General features: G+C 53.3%; 1 protein-coding gene and 1 long non-coding RNA gene across 3 annotated transcripts; both read left to right on the plus strand.

The window, feature by feature from the left end:
* Positions 1–4,993: 4,993 nt before the first annotated feature.
* Positions 4,994–8,033, plus strand: LOC308633230 (uncharacterized protein; the record flags this gene model as incomplete). Its single annotated transcript, XM_081265755.1, has 3 exons — positions 4,994–4,998; positions 6,113–6,347; positions 7,316–8,033. 3 exons carry the CDS (start codon positions 4,994–4,996, stop codon positions 7,946–7,948), a joined length of 873 nt encoding a protein of 290 aa, XP_081121881.1. The 3' UTR covers positions 7,949–8,033.
* A 1,904-nt stretch (positions 8,034–9,937) lies between these two features.
* On the plus strand, positions 9,938–18,337 carry LOC308633259. Of its 2 annotated transcripts, none has more exons than XR_014018731.1 (5): positions 9,938–9,954; positions 16,247–16,409; positions 17,166–17,362; positions 17,885–17,995; positions 18,132–18,337. It is a non-coding gene; the product is annotated as an uncharacterized lncRNA (long non-coding RNA). The 2 variants fall into 2 exon arrangements; XR_014018732.1 differs by lacking the exon at positions 9,938–9,954 and adding an exon at positions 10,229–10,311.
* Positions 18,338–20,519: the final 2,182 nt, after the last annotated feature.

Raw genomic sequence — 20,519 nt, forward strand, 5'->3', positions numbered from 1 at the left:
ATACGGGGTTAGGTTGACCTAGTAGAAATGAAGGGCGTGGACAGGAACTAGAGAAATTGGAGGTGTTGTTGGAAATGAGATGGGATGAGTGCGATCCCTCAAGATTAGGAACCCACTGACACATGGGAAGCACCAAAGGGAACTAGCTGGTATTGCTCAAACGAAATAAGGCTTCACTCTTCTTTCTTACATGCCCAGCAGCCTAGGACTCGCTTCCCGCACCGAGGTGAATGCTGAGGCCCGGGACAAAACAGATGCTTGAGGCGCATCCAAACTTGGACCCCCGGCCTGGGAGAGGTGAGAACAGAGGCCAGGAGACCCGGCGGTCCAGAGCCGGTGGAGGGCCCTGAGGTTTACTTGGCGCCTCACTTCCATAGCAAAGAAAATCCCTCACTGGACGAATTCCCCAAGGATACTGGATCCAAGCACAGGACCAAAACTGTCTTGCCACTTTGCTTCGAGGCTCGCAGCCCATGTTCCTGGTGTGGTGGGGTAGTTTGGATGCCAGACTTTCTGCAGGTCAGCCACTCATATCTCCTCTTTGCCCTATTCTGGCCTCGGTCCTGCCGCTGGGCTGGGGTAGCAATGTCCTGCAGTCTTCCTCTGACGGTTGGATCAGGGATGCCAAGGCTCTTGGAACTCAGCCTGGGCATAACCTAGGATACCAAGCAGTAGGGAGCCCCCTTCCTCTAGTGCATTAGTGGCCCCCTGGGCTCTGCCGGGACTTGTGGGGCTGCACGAACTGCCGAACTGCCTCGGGTCTAAAGCAATGAGCCCCTGAGCCGCTCCTGAATTATTCACATGCTGTTTATTATGAGAAGCCTGACTCAGGCCTTTCTTGCCCCGCCCCCCCCGCCTGCCTGGGCGGGATCTCTCTTCCATTTCCTGGACTCTCCCCCTTGGTCCCTGTGTCTTTCCACCAAACCCCGCTGCTGGCCTGTGCTTGGCGCCTTCCCAAAGGCTATGAGACCTCTATGGAATGGAGGATGCTGACTATCATTAGTGATTTTGCTCTGTTCTTGGAGTTCTTGGGCCCACTGGATTAGTAGAGAGAACTGTCAGCTCTGAAGCAGCCAGAGAGGAACCATCCATAAGGGCCTGACACAGACTCTCTCAAGGACTCCTCCAAGCCCTACAGCTATCCCAAGAGCCCACCAATCACTGCCCCAAGCCTGCAAACCCACTAGGGTGTACAAGGGACCATGGATTTCATCTGGACCCCAGCAGGCAACAGAGGGAAAAGGTATGGTGACACTCCAGCTCCCTTCTGGGCTGACACCTCTGGGCTCTTGCTTGACTATTCCCCCTTGCCTCCAAAATGGTTCCTGCTTCCCCACCTATTCAAATGCTTCTGGTTTTTCCAAGTTCCACTCAAATGTTACCTCCAGTGGAAACAGAACTAGCCCCTCTCTCCACACACTTAGCTTCCTTTCCTCTCTTGACAGACCCCCTGGACTATTGGGGGTGGAATGGTGTCTGTTTCTTGCTACTCCTACCACTCCCCATCTTTAGTCTGTTCTTCCTCTCTACTTCTGGTTTTCAAAACAAACACAACAAAACAAAAATCAGTGTGAACAAAATTCATTCCTAAATCAGATCACACCACCACAGCTGGATCTGGCACCCAGCACTCCACTCCCAGCCAAAAATCATTAAAGAAGAGGTCTCTGCCCCTCTGTGCATTGGAGGTGTAAGCAGCAGGGTGCCTCACACATCTGCTCACAGCTGGCAAAAAAAAAATGATGCACCTACCCTTCCCTTGTATCCCTAGTCCTCATTCCGAATAGGCTGAGAGCCCTGCCTGGTTCTCTCTTTGTCTCTTATTAATTTAGTTTATACATTCAGCAAGTGCTTGGGAGAGACATTGGTATATGCCAGCCTGGCATAGGGGCATAGAGAGGAAATTCAATTTTCATCCTCCCTAAGTAAGTTCACAGCCAAATGGAGAGAGAGAGGAAGAAGGGAAGATGGACAAATCCAACATGTTCCTAGCAACGTGATAGTGGCCCCGAGGGGGTGTGCTGAGGAGCTGGACAGGGCAGGGAAGGTTTCTCCAAGGAACTGAATTGGGCATTAAGCACAGGGCAAGAGGTATCAGGAAGAGACATTTCTGGCTTTGGGATAAAGGGGGCAAAGGCTTGGGACTAAAATAGAAGACTATTCTGGTGGTCGCATAGCATGGGCACCCAGGACTTGAGTAACCTCCTGGTAAGTCTTCCCATACCTGCCTATTTCTGTCACTCTATTATCAGGTTATACCCTTCATACTTCCAAAGAACAGTCAGCTCCTCCCATCATATAGGACTGAAGTTCCCAGAAGAAGCTTCTTATGTGGGTAGCCACCTAGACATTAGGTTCTGAAGGAACTCAGTTCAGAAAAGAAGTAGGGAGGCAAGGAGCAGGGAAGGGGGTGCTCTTCAAAGGAATGGCCAGCCCTCAGATCCTGACCCTGCCTCACCTCACCAGAGGTCCTGAAAGCTAAGCTTAGCTAGAGAAAGCCTGGCAATTTCAGAAGCCAGCTTGGAACCCAGACTGAATTTTGGAGCAGCTGGCTCCCCTCCCCAGGCCTGGGAGGAGACAACTTCCCATTCCCCACTGGCCTGATTCTGGCCTTTACCTTTTCTGGATTTCCAACACTTTTGAGACTCTAGTGTGTTATGTAATATTAGCCCCAGAAAAATAGGCCCATCAGGGCTCACATATGAATTTTATACACAATTTCTGGGGTTTGCAAAACTCCTGAAGCCCATTCAAAAAGCCCTTGGGGATCTCTGATTAAGAACCTCATAGTTCAGGGATTAAGGGCACAGACTTGAGTCTAAAAAAAAAGTTTTCCAGTCCTTATCACTTCAAAACAAGCTGTGTGACGATGGGTTACTGAACTTCTCTGGGCCCCAGAGAACTTCTCTGGGCTCCTGCTTATGTGTAAAATAGGGGTAATAGCAGTAGCTACCTTAAAGGTTGTAATAAATGAAATAAATAAAACAGCCTGGATTCAGGGCTTATGGTATTTATTGCCATAGTTATTACAGTTGTACCTACAGATAGTACCCTGGGCCAAATGTAAGGACTACTGGGCAGTCCTGGCTCAGTCAGGATAACAGGAGGCCACTTAATCTGTGCTAATTCTATAGCACAGGAAGCACTTTCTGAATTCCATATGGAGTGTCAACAGTAGCAAGTCTACATGAGAAAATGTGACCCAGAGCAATGCTCAAGTTGACTTGTTTTAAGTGGAGTCAGGCTCTTTCCTTCAGAAGGAATTCTGGCTTAAGGGTGGTACTTACACAAAGAACCTGGAAATGAATGGGGCCACCCAAACAATATAGACTGATGGATCAGATGGAGCCCCAGGGGTATAAGTGAATTTCTCTCCTGTGCTAAGGAATTATTCATTTTGTTTGGGTCCCCTTATCATGGCCATTTGTGAATGAATGCTCTTTCTTTTCTTTTTGTCCAGAATCTTCCTTAAACTGGGAAGGGGGCAGACAGATTTTGGGTAGAATGTTCCCTTCCCCTTCCACTAGAGATGAAATAAGGCTAGACCCTGGCCTTATAGGAAGTAAAGGAGACTTCAAGAGTCAGAATATGCTGCTGGGCATGGTGGCTCATGCCTGTAATCCCAGCGACTTTGGGGGGGGGTGGGGGTTGAGGCTAGCCTCAGCAAGTAAGTGAAGCTCTAAACAACTTAGGAAGACCCTGTCTAAAAATAAGAAATAAAAAAGAGCTGGGATGTAGCTCAGTGGTAAAATGCCTCTGGGTTAAATCCCCAGTACAAAAAAAGAAAAAAGAAAGAAAAAAGAAAGCCTCTATCCCATTTTAAAAAAAAGGTCAGGATATGGTGTACAACTGGCTCTGAAAATGAGCACTTCCTCTGTGGAGCAGACTCTGGGGATCAGTTTCTTACAGCTCCAGGTAAAAAGACAATGTCCCAGTTGGCTAGGGGTGGGGGAACCTCTAAGTGTCTTCTTTTCCTTAGCAGAAATTTGGGCAGAAAGACTAGAGTCTAGAAAGTGATGGTTGGGTTCCTTCCAACCAACCTCCATTCCCCTACTGGTTAGTTCTCTTTTAGAGTCTCACAGTCTTGGCCCAAGTCATTCCCCAGCCATCTGAACCCTGTTTGCTTGATGGAAACTTATTCAACCAATAACAGTTGTCCTTCAGTCTGGGATGGATGGAATCATCAAACTCAAGGATCTCAGTCTGGTGGCAGAGAGGAGGGAGTCCAATCCCAAACCCAAAATACACCTCACTGCTCTGCAAGAAGGGTGAGGGAGGCCAGAGAATTTGGACTCTTAGGAGTCCAGAAAGTCTTAGCTGGGCACACACTGGGGCTTTAGGGGTGGAGATAGGGTAGAACCACAGGGTGGGGAAAAGGTTGCTGGGACCGTTAGGTTGATTTTCCAAGGTGGCCTGGATGAGGAGACCTGGGAAAATAAATTGAAACAACAAAGAACTAGGTGGAACCCCTAAATATGCAGAGCTCCTGAACATGTTTAGCCAAGAGGCCAACTGATTAGGTGGATGAACCAAAGGTAGCAGGGCTGGGCCGCCCAGGGAAGGAGACATTTGGTGAAGGTGGGTGGAGGTGATACATCAAAGGATGGTGTAATGTAGTCCCCACTCTGACATAGTGTGGCTAAAAACTAAAGGTCCCAGGGAACAAGACTCTCATGCTCCTCAGTTCACATTCCACCCCTTCCTAGAAGTCTCTCAGTAATCCTGAACTCCACTGGTCTTTGGGGACTGGGAGATGGGCAATAGCAGCTGCTGGGCTTTTCCCTAAGGCATAGTCCTTCTGGCCACTATCAGTTGCAGAGAATAAAGTAACAGGAAAGGAAAGAGGGCAGGTATGGGAGGATATCCTCACCTTAGGATAGAACTCAAAGTTCCCAGTCCCAGATCTGGAGAGATCTCTCTGATATGGAGTTTGACTGAGGTTCTGGTCAGGAAGTTGAGGTTATGGTAGGAAAGGGATGAGATGGGATTCTAAATGCGGTAAGTGAAAGGAGAGGGCAGACCTATCTTGCCCTCCCCCTTCCAAATCTTCCCCTTCTCTCTTCTGTTCTTCACCAGTTCCTAGACTCTGACTCTACTATTTCTAGGCCCAGAATCTCCTTGTGGCTTTCAGGGTAGCAGGGATGCCTCAGAAACAGGCATGGCCCAGGAATGGATCTGCAGCTCTGTGAGATCTGAAATCCCTCTTTACACCATTTCTTCCTCTGAGCACCTGTCCTTCCTCCAAAATCCAGTGCAAAGGTGGGGAAGGAAGCATCAAGCTCCTTCCAACATTCTCAGGCATGCTCCAGGTCAGCACTAGGACCCCACAGGAGAATTCGGTCTCCCTAATCCATCCCTATTACTCCAGAGAGCTGCAAGTCATGACTCCAAACACAACTAACTGTGAGATAAACCAATCTCTGGTGTTCAGCTGCTTCTCCACTGGAGGCAGGGAGAGAATCTGCTCTCTGTTCCATAGCCCAGCTCAGTCCACTCCCTCTCCAGGGCAGGTATGAGGGGAAAGAAGTTCCATTTTTCTTATTCCAACAACCTCTGCCCTAGGCCTTGAGCCCTCAAACTGGCCTCTCTGGTCCCTCCTCTGGTTCAAGCTTAAGCTGTCCAACCACACTAACCACACTACCCGCACTACAAACAAAACCGGTAGGGTCTGTGCCTCTGTGTGTGAGCAGGGAAAACTTCCCTTGGCTCCAACTCTCTCTTCCTCCCCTTTCTCCAAGGGCAGAAATGGAAAATTAGGGGCAGACACAAACCAACCAGATGGGGTAGCAAGAGAGAAGAGGGCCTGAGGGCACAGCCCCGTTGTTGTGCTTCAGGGAAATGAAACACATAGCTGAGGTTCAAACCCACTAACATGCCCACAGGTTCACATAGGTTTACACAAATATACACATGGAGAACCACACACAAATACGCATATTCAAAAACATAAACACCTTCAAGTAATGATGCACACAAAATGCCCATCTAATATTCACAGATTCCAGGCCATAGGGCTCCCCAGCGGTCAGCCTAACTGGAACCCCAGCCTCCCTGCGAGTTTCTGAGAGCCCAGCCCCAGCCCTAGCCCGGCCCCCTACGGGCCCCCGCCCAGCATCCGGAACAGCTGGAGTCGGCCGGGCAGTACACATGCGCTGGGCTGGGCAGGGCCCGCAACGGGCCCCGGCCCGGGCCGGGGCAGAGCAGCGGAGAAGCCCCAAGCCCGCCCCAGGAGCTCCGGCACTCGGCCCGTTTGCCCATCAGACGCCTATCATCAAAAGAGTCGTACCCTAGCCGGCCGGAGAGCCAGTCGCAGACCAGGCAAAGAGTGTGCAAGATTGCCGGAGGAGGTAGGGTGGCCGCTTTGGTCTCAGGCCGGGGTAGAGGCGCTCACAGCACCAACAACTCCTCCCTCCGCCTCCTGGCATGGGGAAGGCTGAGCCCTCTGACTGGCCCCCTTCCCCAACCGCTGGAATCTCCACCCCTGTCCCGCGTTGCCCACCCAGGGCTGTGAAGCTGGCTCAGCCCTCCTGCGCGCCAGTCCAGGAGGGCTTCAGGTTCCCTTTCTCCAAGCACATGGCCCAGAGCTGGGGGTGAGGGACAAGGATCCGGGAATGGGGCTCTAGGTTCTTGATTTCTGCTTGGCAAAGTCCACAGTGGGCGAAACCGGGCCCACCCGGACTCCTGTTCTTACCTGACCCGCGCCGCAGCCGCGTCCCTCCCTTGTTGGGGCTTCCGCCACCCTTCTCAGACTCCAAATCCCGGGTTGGAGAGCCTGAGACCTCCGGGCTGGCGCTGCCACCGCAACCAGGCCTGCGGGAGGCGGGTGAGCCCGGAGCTCGGCTCTCAGTTTGGGGTGGGGGCGGTGGCTTTTCAGTCGCCCGAGGTTCGGGTGCAATAAAGGCGCCGCTAATGTAATTTACAAACAGCTCAGGCCGAGCGCGGCGCAGCGCCCGGACTGACAGGCGCATTAGGCAGGCTAATTCCAGCCGGCTCCGCCTACCCCCGGCCTGCTAATTAATGAGCTTCCCAACTTAGAGCCGCCTGCATTGGACAGAGAGAGAGAGAGTGAAAGAGAGGGCGAGGGAGAGGTAGAGAAGGAGAGAGACGGGGGGGGAGCAGAGAGGAGAGAAGAGAGGGAGGGAGGGAGGAAGAGAGGACAGGGAGAGAGAACAGAGAGAAAGAAGAGAGGAGAAAGACTGGGAGAAAGCAAAGAGAAAGAGAAGTGCCGTGAAGCTGCAGATAACTGATTACTCCTCGATCAAGGCTAACTTGTTATCAATAGTCAATTGCCCCGCCTTTCCGCCTCCCCTCGCAGTCCGGGATCGGCGCCCTTGCCTCGGCTTTTCCAACTGCCACCGCCAGGACCCGGGGCCAGGAGCCGCAGCGGAGCCACCTGATACCTTTAAATAGCACCGGGGCTGGCGAACCTGGAGCCCCGCGCTGCGTGCCCCGGCTCCGGCCCCGGATTGCTGGAAGCCCGGGCAGCAGCGGCGGCTGCGGCGGCGCCCGCGTCAGCGCTCTACTTCGTGGGCCCCGCGCGTCTAAGCCTGCCTCAGCCACCGCACTAATCAGTCCGGTGCCCTGTCCGCGCCCTGCCTGGCGCGGCCTCCTTGCCGTCGCCTGCTCGCACAGCCCGGCGCCCGAGCTGCCCGCGAGCTGGGTCCCCGCGGCCGGAGCCGCCCAGGCGGGGCCCCCAAATGAGGCCGAGATGACTTCCAAGGAGGACGGCAAGGCGGTGCCAGGGGAGGAGCGGCGGCGCAGCCCGCTAGACCACCTGCCACCGCCCCCCAACTCCAACAAGCCGCTGACGCCATTCAGTATCGAGGACATCCTCAATAAGTCGTCTGTGCGGAGAAGTTACTTGCTGTGCGGGGCGGCGCACCTGCTGGCCGCCGCGGACAAGCACGCGCCGGGCGGCTTGCCCCTGGAGGGCCGCGCGCTACTCTAGCAGACCTCGCCGCTGTGCGCGCTGGAGGAGCTCGCAAGCAAGACGTTTAAGGGGCTCGAGGTCAGCGTCCTGCAGGCAGCGGAAGGTAAGAGCCTCCGCTAGGTTTCCCTTTGCCCAATGCCTCACGCTTCTGTTTTGTGCCCTATGCCTCTGCCCACTTCTTCCCGCGCCGGTCGCCAGGGCCCTCCAGCCTGGACGAATGGGCCCGGGCGGCCGCTGACAGGCGACAATAGCCGGGCCCAGCCCCCCGCGGCTCCCGGTGCGGGCACGGCCGCGGCCCTCCGCAGCCCAGAGTGCGCCGGCGCTGGCGACCATATGGTTTTTGAATTTTCTTCACAATTTGTAGACAATTTGATGGATTAGGTCCCCGCGCGCGCCTCCCCGGCACAAATGCGGCGCAGGGACCGCGGCGCGGCGGTCATCTGCGCCGGCAGTGTGCACCCCCCCTCGCCCAGCCCCCGCCCCGCGCCCGGAGCCCCGGGCCGCCCGCCCAACACGCCCATGAATCCCAATGAAGCGGCCCTGGCACCTCCGGCCGCTCGCTTCTTCGCGGCCCTAGGCTGGGCCCTGCTGGGTCCCTTCGGTCTGGGGGCGGTGGCCCCGGGGCTGAGGCCACCCGAGCTGCGGCGCCCGTGGGGCGCGCAGCTAAGCAGGCGCACCGGGGCTGAGGAGAAACGGGGCCATTTATCCGCCCGTCTAGTTAAAGCGGGTTATTTGTTTGCTTCTCCGGCCTCCCCCTCCCTTTCCCTCCCCCTCCCTTTCCCTCCCCTCCCCTTCCCCTCCCCTCCCCTTCCCCTCCCCCTCCCCTCCCCCTCCCCTCCCCCCCTCCCCCTCCCCTCCCCCTCCCCTCCCCTCCCCCCTCCCCTCCCCCCTCCCTTCCCCCCTCCCCCCTCCCCTCCCCCCTCCCCTCCCCCTCCCCTCCCCTCCCCCTCCCCTCCCCTCCCCCTCCCCCTCCCCTCCCCCTCCCCCTCCCCCTCCCCTCCTCCTCCCTTCCTCCCCCTCCCTTCCTCCCCCTCCCTTCCTCCCCCTCCCTTCCCCTTCTGCCTTTTATTCTTTGATCTCTAAATGGATTTAATGAGCCTGAAAAACATGACAATTGAATATAACCAAGAAATAAAAAATAACGAGGGAGGAAGGAAGGAGGGAAAGAAGAAAGGAGAAGGATTAATAAAGTAAAGAGAAAAATCAATTCAATTCAGCAAATGTTTATTGTGTGCAGGTGGCTGGGGAATTGAAATGAATCAGATTCTGTTCCTGCCTTCAAGGAGCTCCCACTCTAACGGGCAAGCCCGCAAGCACCTCAGACGCTAATAGCAGACCCTGGCCGTGGGGCAGGGAAGTGCCTCTTGCAAAATGCAGAGAGATGACTTCGGGCTCCACGGTAGTGATGGTGGCTTCGCGGTAGTGATGGTGGTTTCACGGAGGAGGAGGTGGCATGGGACCCAGGCCTTGAAAGACATAAATAATCCGTTGTTTCTATAGGCTAGAAAGGACGGCAAGCCCAAGTAAGGACTGGACAGTTGCCTAAGGGAAGGAGGAGAGGGGTGTTCCTGAGAGCCTTAGGCTAAACCCAAGCGGAGGAGGACTGGGGAGAGAGAGCCTCAGGCTGTGTCCCGCAAAATTTGGAAAGTGGAGCTAAGCCACTCCTCAATCACGTTGGCTCTACAAAATTCGATGCCTCCCCCGGGTTGCTGGTGGGCTCCTGGAGCTCCACCGACCATGCACACGGTAGTTAAGGCCAGGCTGAGCACGCAGTTTGGGGCTCATCTTAAGGCCCCATAGCGCAGAAAGCAGTGGGGAAGTCGGCGATCGTGGTTAAGGGCTGAGGGACTTGGAACCAGGCCAGGAACTGGAATCCAGGGAGGCCTGAACTCTAGCCCACCGGCTCCTTAGCTCTCCCAGTTCTGATGAAGTCTGACATCCGTTAGTGCGGTCCAGGGCCTTGACCGGACCTATGATGACAGAAGGTTTGGAACTCCAGGTGTCAAACCTGAGCCTCTTGGAAGGTGCCTGCTGGGCCTGTCGTGGTTCGGCTGTGTGTGGTGTGTGCACACAGGAGTGGGCTCCGTGGGATCGGGGCTTATATATTGCCTGTCTGTTTCTTCTGCGTGTCTGAGTGTGCCGTGGATCGTGTGAGGGACTGTGAGGCCCACGGCCACTCTCTGGGCCAATTTCGTTAAGGCTCGGCCCTTTGCCGAGTTCCGTCATCGCCTGGGGTCATTACCGACGGGTTCCCTGAGAAATCTGGCCTCTCTGCGGACCCACTTTCGGTTCCTGGCTGCCAGGGGAGAAGGCTAGGCTTTGTCTCTCCTTTCCCCACTGGGACCCGGGCCTCAGTGCGGCTTGCCAAGTCTCAGGATGCGGTTAGTTTCTGCTCTCCTGTCCGCGCGCGGACGGCCGAGCCGCAGGGCCCGTTCTGGCTAGTTCTGCTTTCCCTGCTCTGGCTTCCCGGCTCGGCGGCCTAGCGGGCGGCGCAGGGTGAGGCCGGGAGGCGCAGTTCCTTATTTTACGAGGTGTCGGGCCGGTGTCAGACGCAGCTCCGGTAAGTAATACTCCAGTCTGAGGGACCAGAACGTGGTAATTAATCCCAAAGACTTAAGTGTATTTTAGTTCAGGAGAAAAAAAAAAAAAATCACTAATTCAATCGTCCGGAAAATTGAAGTTTGATGCATGAGTCCCCCCTGAAAGGGATGGGCTGGGGCCCGCACGCCTCCCCTCCGCCCCTGCCCGTCACCGCCGGGTCCCCCTCCTCCCCACCCTTCTGAGCCGCTGGGTCCAGGAAAGTCCACTCGCCCCGCCCTGCGTGTTCCCAACCTCCAGAACCCAGCGGCACCTGGGCTTTGCTCTCCACCCCCAACAAACAGCCCTTCTTTCTTGAGGGCCAGAAAACAGTTTGTGCTGACAATACACAAGCTCCCCAAATGCATGGTGGGAGAATAAGAGAGTTCCAGAGATGTAAAAGGAGCAGCCAGATAAAGGGTCAGGGTGGGTAAGACCAGGGGCTGAAAGGCATGTGGGAAAAGGGACAGGGAAGCCTGAGTGGGCTGGGTGATGAGGGTCAAAGGGTAGGATGCTGCTGTTGTAAAATGGAGAAATACAGTGGCTTCCAGTTGTGTGTGTGTGTGTTGGGGGGGAGAACTGGGTAAACTGGGTAGTGGTGATTGGGCTGTACAGGCGAGTTGTTGTGTGGTGGATGGGTCCATCTATACTGTGCCATGTGCTGGAATGGGGGTCTGAAGCAGACTTTGGCAGGCCTAAGAGCATGGCCTCTGGGTGTGTCCATAGGCCCAGTTTCCCAAAGGACAGGTTCTTGGGACCGAAGTTAAGGAAGATGAGGTTTCCTGGGCTTTATGGCATGTGCATGTGAAAGAACAATACCCTGAAGAAAGGAGAAGTCCCATCTCAAAGTTTTCCTTGGGGTCCCACCTCTGTATCAGCTGCCCTCAGCAACTCATTCTTCTTTTTTCCACTGCTGCCAGTCCTGGGAGAGTCTTGAAACTGAGTGAGTGTGTTTGGTGAGCAGTGTAGGGACCAACAAGAATGTGTTCCTGAGTATGCCACTGAGTGTGTGCAGTTGAGAGACTGAGCATGTGCCAGTGATTGATGGAAACAGAGCATGTGTAACTAGGAATAACTGGGTGTGTTCTGCTGCGTTCTGTGTAACTGATTGTTGCAAACTAGTGCGTGCAACTAGGTGTGACTAAATTTGTGCAATGGAGAGGAAAAGAGTAAAGCTGTCACTGGGGTGGGTATGACCAGTGGGTGAGCAATGCTGGGGTGAGTGATGTGTGCAGGGAGCCACTGTGAGCAGATAATGGGGAGAATGCACACTGATAGGGAATGGAAGCTACAGCCCGACAACACAGGAATCCTAGCCCTGAACAGCTTGGCCACGCTGGCTACTCAAATTTACATGTACAATGTGGAGGGCAGAGGTGGAAAGCACCTGGCCTGAAGGAAAAGTAGCTCACAAAAGAAGTGAGCAGATGGTAGTATGGGGAACCTTCAGTAGGGATGTGAGTCTACTTTGAGGTCAGCTGAGTCCAGCAAATGAACACTATGAAGGTGCAAGCTGATTCTTTGAAAACAAGTTGGGGAGGAGCTAGTATCCTTTGCTGTGCTGTTGTAGTGGTCTGGCTCCCTTGCTTGCCCCCTCCCATTCAAGTTGGCCTCTAGGTTGAACCTTTGTCTTTGGAGTTGTCTGCAGACCCACCCTTGGCTGCGTCAGTCCTCAAAGGCTCTCCTTCTCCCAGTTCACTCAAGGGAAGCTCCTCCTCTATGGGAAGGGGCCAGCTCCACACAAGATGGGGAGAGTACAAATGGCAATATGCACACGTGTGCATGTGGGATGGGTGGACAATGCTTCCAGCAGGGCTGGGAGTGAATGAATCCTGATCACTTGGAATCTGGTGTATGAGTCCATGCGGAGATCCATTGCTGTGCATTGGTTTAGGCATCTGACCCATGTGTAGTTTGTCCCATGGGGAGCTGGATATTGCACTTTGTGAGTGGGGTGGATGCTATGAAGAAGAAAGATTGATTATCTGTGTGTGTATGTGTCCTGGGACCTGAGCAGATTTAGTTGTCAACACGTGTATACAGGGGTTTGAGATGTAACCATATCTGGCTGTGGATGTGACATTTCGGTATGTGGAATACAGGCATGTCTACCTGAGTGTCTGCACCCTCCACCCCAAATTCAGTGGTCCAAGTCAGGAGCTTTGCAGAAAAAGGGACTCAAGGGCTGGGCATCTCCACTGCCAGGAAATGGGGGCCCTCCTCTTCCTTATCTCCCTCAACATAGAGGCTAGAGTGGGAGACTAGGTAGGAAAGAGATGATCCCTCCCACTTCCCAGAGGCTTTTCAAGGTGAAGTGTCTGGGTCTTCCCTCTTGTGTCTGTGAAGGATCCTATTGATCTGGATGCCTGAGGTTTCACATGAAGGGTAGTCCCACAAAGACACTTGTGCACACAGACACAAAGCCAAGCTACAACATAGGCACACAGTGTTTCACAAACATCCCAGAGTAAGGCAGGCACACAGTTACACAGACCCACAATGCCGAAACACAGTACACACCTACAGTGACACAGACACATAGGATGCCTGAAACACAGTGCCAATGGCACACACTCGAATTAGACATATAAACCTTTGCTGTTAAACAGATAGACACCATCCTCAGCTCTACAGACAATATAGGCACAGGGACACAGGCACAGGCCACAGTTACCAACAGCATACTAGGCACAAGCTTTCTGACATTCTCTGCAAGCACAGGATTGGGGAGGGAGCTGGCTGTTCGAGGCTGCTTTGGTGGAAATGCCTGCTGGTGTTCTGATGTTCTGAGGGAGTCCAATAGCAGAGAGGGCAGCCAGTAGCAGACAGGAGTGGTGGGGCAGGGAGGCTTTGGCTGTGTGGGGGAGTGCCCAGCCCCTGGCCCAGGAAAAATCCAAATCCCCAACCACCCCAGAAATGCAATCAAAACCGCCTGCCGCCCACCCGCCCAGCACAATGGCTCTGGCTGGAGTCGTTATCATTTTTGTTAACTTTTTATCGACTGTTTGCTAGATGGCGTGTCAATAAAGTGTATGATTTGAGATGAAAAATTAGGCAGATTAACCTGAGGGGAGAGCCTGATTGATTACTAAATAGGATCAATTTGAAAGTTTTAGTCCTGGCGTTTCTGCAGAGCCTCTTAATACTTCAAACTTCAATTTTACGGGCGATTGAACTAAGCATGTTTCTGACAAAATTGATATATGTATTAATTTGCTTTAACTGGTGATTAATTACTCTCCACTGAAAGAATTATATGGAGCTGTTTGCCTGCGATTTGCATATTAATCAAATTCTAGTTGATAATTCCGCTGGTGGGGGGGTTCGGGAGGGGCGGGGCAAAAGGGTGTGAAGGGGTGTTCGAGTGTGTGCTGGTGCCGGTGTGCCGGTGTGTGTGGGGGCTACCTACCCCCCCCTTTGCTCGCTCCCTGCTTAGCTGCCAGTTTAGTGCATTAAAACCAAAGATGCAGAACGAGTTTGCCTGCTATTTGGTGGGAGCAGAAATTGCCTGTCCGGTTTTATGATCTGCTCAGCCTGAGCAGCCGGGTCCTTAATGTCCCCTGTCAAAGTGTCCGCGATTTAAAGGGAAAATGGCCCCCGTTTTAGCGCAGCACCAAGCTGACAAGGGACTAGACAGGGTGGAGCACCCCCTTAAATGACTCCCCCAACAACGATCATGGTTTCCAGGTGGCCCCCAGCTCTGGGAACCCTCAGAAACTGATCTATATCCTTGGAACAGTACAGCTTCTGGGACACTCCAGCTACGGAGCCCCCCCACCATCACTCATATGCATGAGGGTACATGCAGGCACAGCAGAGTACCCAAGACACTGTCACTTGAACTGATGCGCAGGAAGCCACCATCTCAGGCACAGACACGGGGGCTATCCAGTCACACTCCTATTCATGTAGACCCCTGCTCTCAGGCCGGTCTGTAGACACAGTCAGCTACTCACATGCACATTCCGATGCATAGAACCACACACAGGCAGGAAGCACACATAGGCACCCAAGTCACGTTCACGCAGCCTCTCAGGCACACGTGGTCACACACTCTCTGATACACGCACATTTTCAGATTCACAGGCAGACCTTGTCCACCTACATATTGAGGCATGGAGTCCCCTCATACAGGATTCTCACCGAACATACCCCCCAGGAACACGAAGCCCCCCTTACCTCTTCCCGGTTCGGCCTGACTTTTTAAGCTAAAGGGGGTGGCACCACCAAATCAACTTTTCCCATCTCTGATTCAAAGGGTAGGAGTGTAATTAAAACCAGATAATTAATGAGACAGTATTCCTCTAGCTACATCTTTAATGAACAAACCCCTTCAGGGCAGCCTCTTCTTCTAGGCTCATTAAAGAGAAGAAAGTTGGGCAGCTCGCAGACTTCCCAGTGCGTTAATAACGAACTCGGGGTGGGTGCCTCGGCCCAGGGCGCGGGAGCCACAGCCACACTCTCTGTCCCTGGCCCCTCTAACTTTGTCCCTTTGTCCGAATGACCTCCTTCACAAGCCTTGTTCAGTCGTCTCCAGCCTCCCCCAGAGGTTCCCAAAGCCTCAGTTCAGTGACCCCTGTTTCCCCGCCTGTGCTTTTTCTGGCTAGCAGTGCACTCAGACAGGGTCAGGCCTCCGAATCCCCCCAACCTCCGCCCTCAGCCGGGCTGGTAGTCTGGCTGGCTCTGTGAAAGGGAAATGGAGGAAAGGTAGAGGCCATAGTCTCTTGTCCTCTGAACCTCAGTGACCTAGTTGGGTAGGCTAGGATTGGCATTTGAGTAGCTGTCCTGGGAATCGGTGGGCTGGGGGGGGAGGGAAGAAAGATCAACTCATTTTTTCCCACGCACCTCCTTGCGCACCCCCAGGAATGCGCACTAACAACCACATGCATGTGCATTCGCGCGCACGTGAGCGTTCACACATGGATACGCCCACTTGTTCGTCCTTACACGCCCACGGTCGGAGGTCCCTGGGACAACTGAGAAAGCCTGGTCTGGGCCTTTCCCTTGCCTCCTCAGCTCGTCCTTGGTTCAGGCTCTAGGATGAGAACCTTTTCACATCTCTTACTGGATGTCCACTCTGGAGCGGACAACACAGTGGGAAAGACTGGAAGTCCGCAGTGTACTGGGGAGCAAGGCCCAGGGAACCCGAGTCAGACCCGCGCGGCGTCGGTAGCTCTTGCGGCTGCTCTGGCGGCGGCGCCTGCGTTCGCCTGCGCCGGCTTTTAGGGATGACTTATGTGGCAACCAGCGAAGTAAATCTGCATGCGCAAAAGATGCTAATTACTCTTAATAGCCTACCCAGACGCCCCGAGACTGGAAACCCAGAAACGTAAATCTGCTCCCGATAAATATTTTTAATTGTGAAATTTCCTAGAAAGAGGAAGGCTTTGGAGGGAGGGAATCAGCCCCCACCCCGGAAGCAGGGTCCAGAGTCAGGAACCCTCGCCGGGGCCGCGAGCAGGCTGAGCGACCTAAGTCGGGCTGGCGGGCGCTGGGTAAAGTTAGTGATGTATAGCATTAATTACCAGTGTGAGCTGCAAATGGTTCGAGGCCCAGGGAAAATTAATGGGAATCCAAATTCTAATTATGTAGCTGTTGTTAAAGAGTTTAACTAGATAGTCACGGAGAAAATTGGATTATGCATAGAAAATATGCAGCCAGCGAGTGCGGGCGGGGGAAAGGTCAGGGGACTCGCAGCCAGGCTGTGTTCTGCCCTGGAGGACGTTCCTTTTCTGCCAGGAAGAAGATCCACTTCCTCCCCAGCGTGTAAAGATCCGGGTGTGTGCCTATGGCAGCCGAAGGGTGGGTCTCAGGCTCCGAACATAGGCGGAAGGATGTGGAAGCGTGTTCTTGGATGCGGGAGTGGTCTGGAGATCCAGGCCTTCTGAGTTCCTGGGTCTGGGTAAGCGTTTATGCCCATTTCTCAGACTTTAGATCATTGCTCTGGGTCTCCGCTAATACACCCTGTGCTACTTCTGATAGTCACATAATTGCAACTGGGCACTGTGGGTTTATATTTTTTTCCACTCTCAGTTTAAGGAAATAGCCACCAAACGGAAGCCCAATTACACTCGAAGCCTCGTCATTCACTTTATTAAGGACCCTGGATATGTTTCCATTTTCTCAGGAAATGAGGTCTGATCAAGCAGCACTAATACCTCCGGCCTGGGGGAGCCAGCGAGAACTCCCAGGGGGCGGTCTCCATTTCCCCAGGAGTCCAGGAGGCTGGTAGTGCCAAAGCTGCAAAACGGGTGGGGCACCTTGAGGCTACAGATATCCAACCATTCACTCCTCCCATTTCCTCCCAGAACCTCATATTTGTTTCTACCAGTGCCATTCAATCAAGAGCGTGCTGGGTTCCGAGCTCCGGCAGGATGGTGCGGGTGGCGGTGGACTGGAGGGCTGGGGGACTTTGCTGTCCCAAAGGGAGACATAGAGTCCTTTCAAGTTCTATTTTCTGGCTTCCCTGGAGCTTGCCAACCCGCCCCCACCCCACCCCAAGCCACTGCCAAGGCCTCTGGAGCTGGGCTAGTGGGCGTTGATCGTCTGGGACGGAACTTCCAGGGTCCCAGTTCCCGCCCCCTTCACTCTCTTACTCCATATTTCTATCTCCCCCTCAATGAGAACGCACTCTGTCCCCACCACCGTCTATTTTAAGGGAGAGGTTGGTGCATCCAGATCTCACAAGGAGCTCCAGTTCCCTAGGCCTAATCCAGCGCCGTCGCCTGCTGGTCGGATCTCGATTTCCTAGACTACCCGGCGCGGTTAACACTAGTGCTGCTGACCAGCCGGCCACACAGCCACTCCTCTCCAGGTCTTCCGTTCCCTCCGCACGGACCCAGGACTGCACTAGGGGTGAGGAGGAGAGGGGAGGGATAGGCTAAGTCTCGGGAGATGGGGAGGAGCTAGAGAGTTTGGGGCATCAGAGTCTCTCCAACTTGCAGGTGGTTAGGAGAAGCCAAGCTAGTGCCCAAAGGATCTGTACAGGGAAGGCCTCGCACAGAGAAGGGTCCGCGCTTGAGGATGTCCCACGGGGACTAATGGAGGTTATAATTCTGATCTGGAACGAATCTGAGACACATTTAGAGCCCCTTTCCCCTTTCCTCCCGGGGTGTGTGTGTTGGGGAGGGGGGCGGGTTCCTCAAAGCCAGGGCAAATTCCCCAGCGTCAGGAGATAAGCGCCAAGGGTGTCCAAAGAAGCGATAGAAAGAGCCAGGAATCCACACCTTCGCCAGTAACAAGGGTGGGTCGGGCAAGCCCAGAGCAAGTGTCTCCACACAGACCCACAGATTCTGGGAGAAAAGCAGATGGACATGCTCTTCAGAATTTTAATTCCAGGCCAAATTTGGACTGTAAGATTCCGATTTTTTCTCCTAGCTCTCCACAACAGAATCCATAAATTCAGAGAGACAAGAGGACCGATGACACACTGAGACCAAGATCCCCACTCCAGCTCCAGGGACATCCATCTTCTACCTCTGGCAGCTTGTTCGTGCCTTTAGCTCCTTTTTTTTTTCTTTTTCCCTTTCCTAGCCTCTAAAGAACGACGGCTACTTCATAGTCTAGTGTACCCTGTCCTGTTTAGGTGAGGAGGATCCTTAACCCTGGCTCCTTGTTCTTCTAGCTCTTGGGGATCTCCAAGCCAGTCTCAACACCCGCCGGCCTCTTCAAAAACCGTGCGCTTTTCGGTGACGCGGGCTTCGAGCGCCACCCAGCGGCATTTGTGGCGACGTTCAACAGCAGCATGCGCCCTTTCAGCTACACTTTTCCTTACCCCTTTTGAAACTCCCAATATCCACCCATCGCGGTGCCACTAATAAAAAGCCCTTACGTGAACACGGTGCACTCCTACTTCCTTGCACAGGTCCTTTAGGAGCGACTGCAGAAAGGAATGCCATGGGTACGGCTAGGGGTTCTCCTTGGAATCCGCAGACCCGGGGTCGCACTTTCAGGGTTGGATATGGGATAGAGCTGAGGAAGGGGTCACTCCACGTCTCTTGTGGTGGGGAGAGAAAAAAAAGGGTCCTCCTTGGGCTGTCTCAAGAGGCCAACCTTCTGGTTGAGCTTCCAAAGGGGAAGTTTAAAGTCCCTAGTCTTCCCTATTTCTATTCTAACCTGACCCCTTCGGGATTCTCCCTGACACTAGGAGCAAAGATCAGAATTCCTTCGGGTCGGGAAAGTCCGGATCCTCACACCCGCCTCCATGCCAGAAAGGTTAGGCAACAGCACCCTCTGCTGTCTGTGATTTGGAATTGCTGGGCCGCCGCTCTGGAGGGCTGAGGAAATTCCGGAACTGATCTCCTGGTGATCTTAGCCATGCCCCTGCCTTCAGGAAGGAAGTTTCTTTCACAAACAGGCAGAAGGGGCTTCATATAAACCTTGTGGATTTGCACAAGGAAGGGATACTCAGTGTTGTTAAGTGCTACCCCTATGGCTAGTTCTGCGCCAATCTTATTTCTCTCCTTTCTTTTGATGGGCCATCTGTCCCCTAACTGGAAGGTTAGAAATTTCTTCCCCTATACCACTTGTGTATGTATATGCCAAAACGTCATTTTGAGCACCATAAATACATACGATTTTCATTAGTCAATTAAGAAATAAAATAATCCAGGCATAGTGGTGCATACCTGTAATCACAAATACTTGGGAGGCTGAGGCAGGATGATTGCAAATTCGAGGCCAGTCTTGGCAATTTTGAGGAACCCTCAGCATAGAAATGCCAGGAGATGGGGGGGGGGAAGATCTGGCTCCTTATTTATCCCTTTACCAATCTTATGCACACCAATCCTGGAGAAGCACAGAACCTATCCCTCCCTACCCCACCTTCTTTCCACCGATGCTTATACACGAGGGAATGTAGTCTGCCATTTGGAATTAGAGATCCTGGGTTTAAGTCATTGGGACTTTGGCAAGTCACTTTATCTCTAAGCATCCATTTAGTTTCTGTGTGTTGGGGACAATGATCCCTGCCCCAGGGTGTTGCACTAAGGACTAGGGCTAAGGTCCCCACAAGGTGCTTTACAAAAGACATATTTTAGATTCAAGATCAGTGCCATAGATGGGGGTGTTGTTAAGTCCAGGAAAACCTCCCCCAGGCCTAAGCAGTGAGCTATGGAGACTGAAGAGGGCAGTTACCAGATGGGAGACCAGGTAGGGGCTGTCACCTCCTTTGGGATTCCCCTCTTTGTGTGCACCTGTAGGCATCTCCTCCACAGCTCCCTAGGCCTCCATACTACTTCCACCTCTTCTTCTCAGCCAATTCACCCATTAAAAAACTCTAACTCCTCTCTGTGAGAAAACAAAAGGGAAATAGCCTTACCAATTATTGCCACAAACACCACCTCAAAGGAGTTGGGTTTACCTAGTGTCAGTTTCAGACATTAAAAAAGTGACTGCACATCAAGTTCTAGGGAACCTGTTAAAAATTCACGGGCTGTGCCCTGGAACATGGCCTCCAGGCAATTGGGACTCCTCTGTCCACAATGAGACACATTGCCCTGGAATATCTAATGATGATCATAAGCAGGTAGTGAGATCTTCTGGGGAAGCCCTCCCCAAGATGCTATGTCTCTGGTTTTCTTCCAGGGCAGAGGCTGGGGTTGGGCTAGGAGTAGTGAGCTGGGCAGACTTTGGGGAAACAATATTCAAGGACATTGATTTAGAATGATAGGAGTCAGGTCTAACAGAACAGGGCTTTGAGGTGTGGGTAGCGAAGTGTTAAAAGAGCCTCACTCATTCTAGCTTTCCTTAACCTTTATAAACCTTTATAATGCTCAGGTGCTTCAGTAGCTGGTGACCCAAGTGGAATGGGAAGTTTTCTGATTTTTTACTGTTGTTGTTGTTTATTTTATGTGGTGCCAAGGACTGAACCCAGGGCTTCACACATGCTTCACGAATGGAAGATGGACGGAGATGAGGACTTGAGGATGCAGGGACAGTGCTGCTCACACTGATTACTGGACCTAGCCACCCATCACCTTACCCTGTTGTCTAGCTGTGTTCTTCCAGTATC

The sequence above is a fragment of the Spermophilus citellus genome (genome assembly GCF_964194105.1).
Source record: "Spermophilus citellus genome assembly, chromosome: 14".
NCBI classification, from domain to species: Eukaryota; Metazoa; Chordata; class Mammalia; order Rodentia; family Sciuridae; genus Spermophilus; species Spermophilus citellus.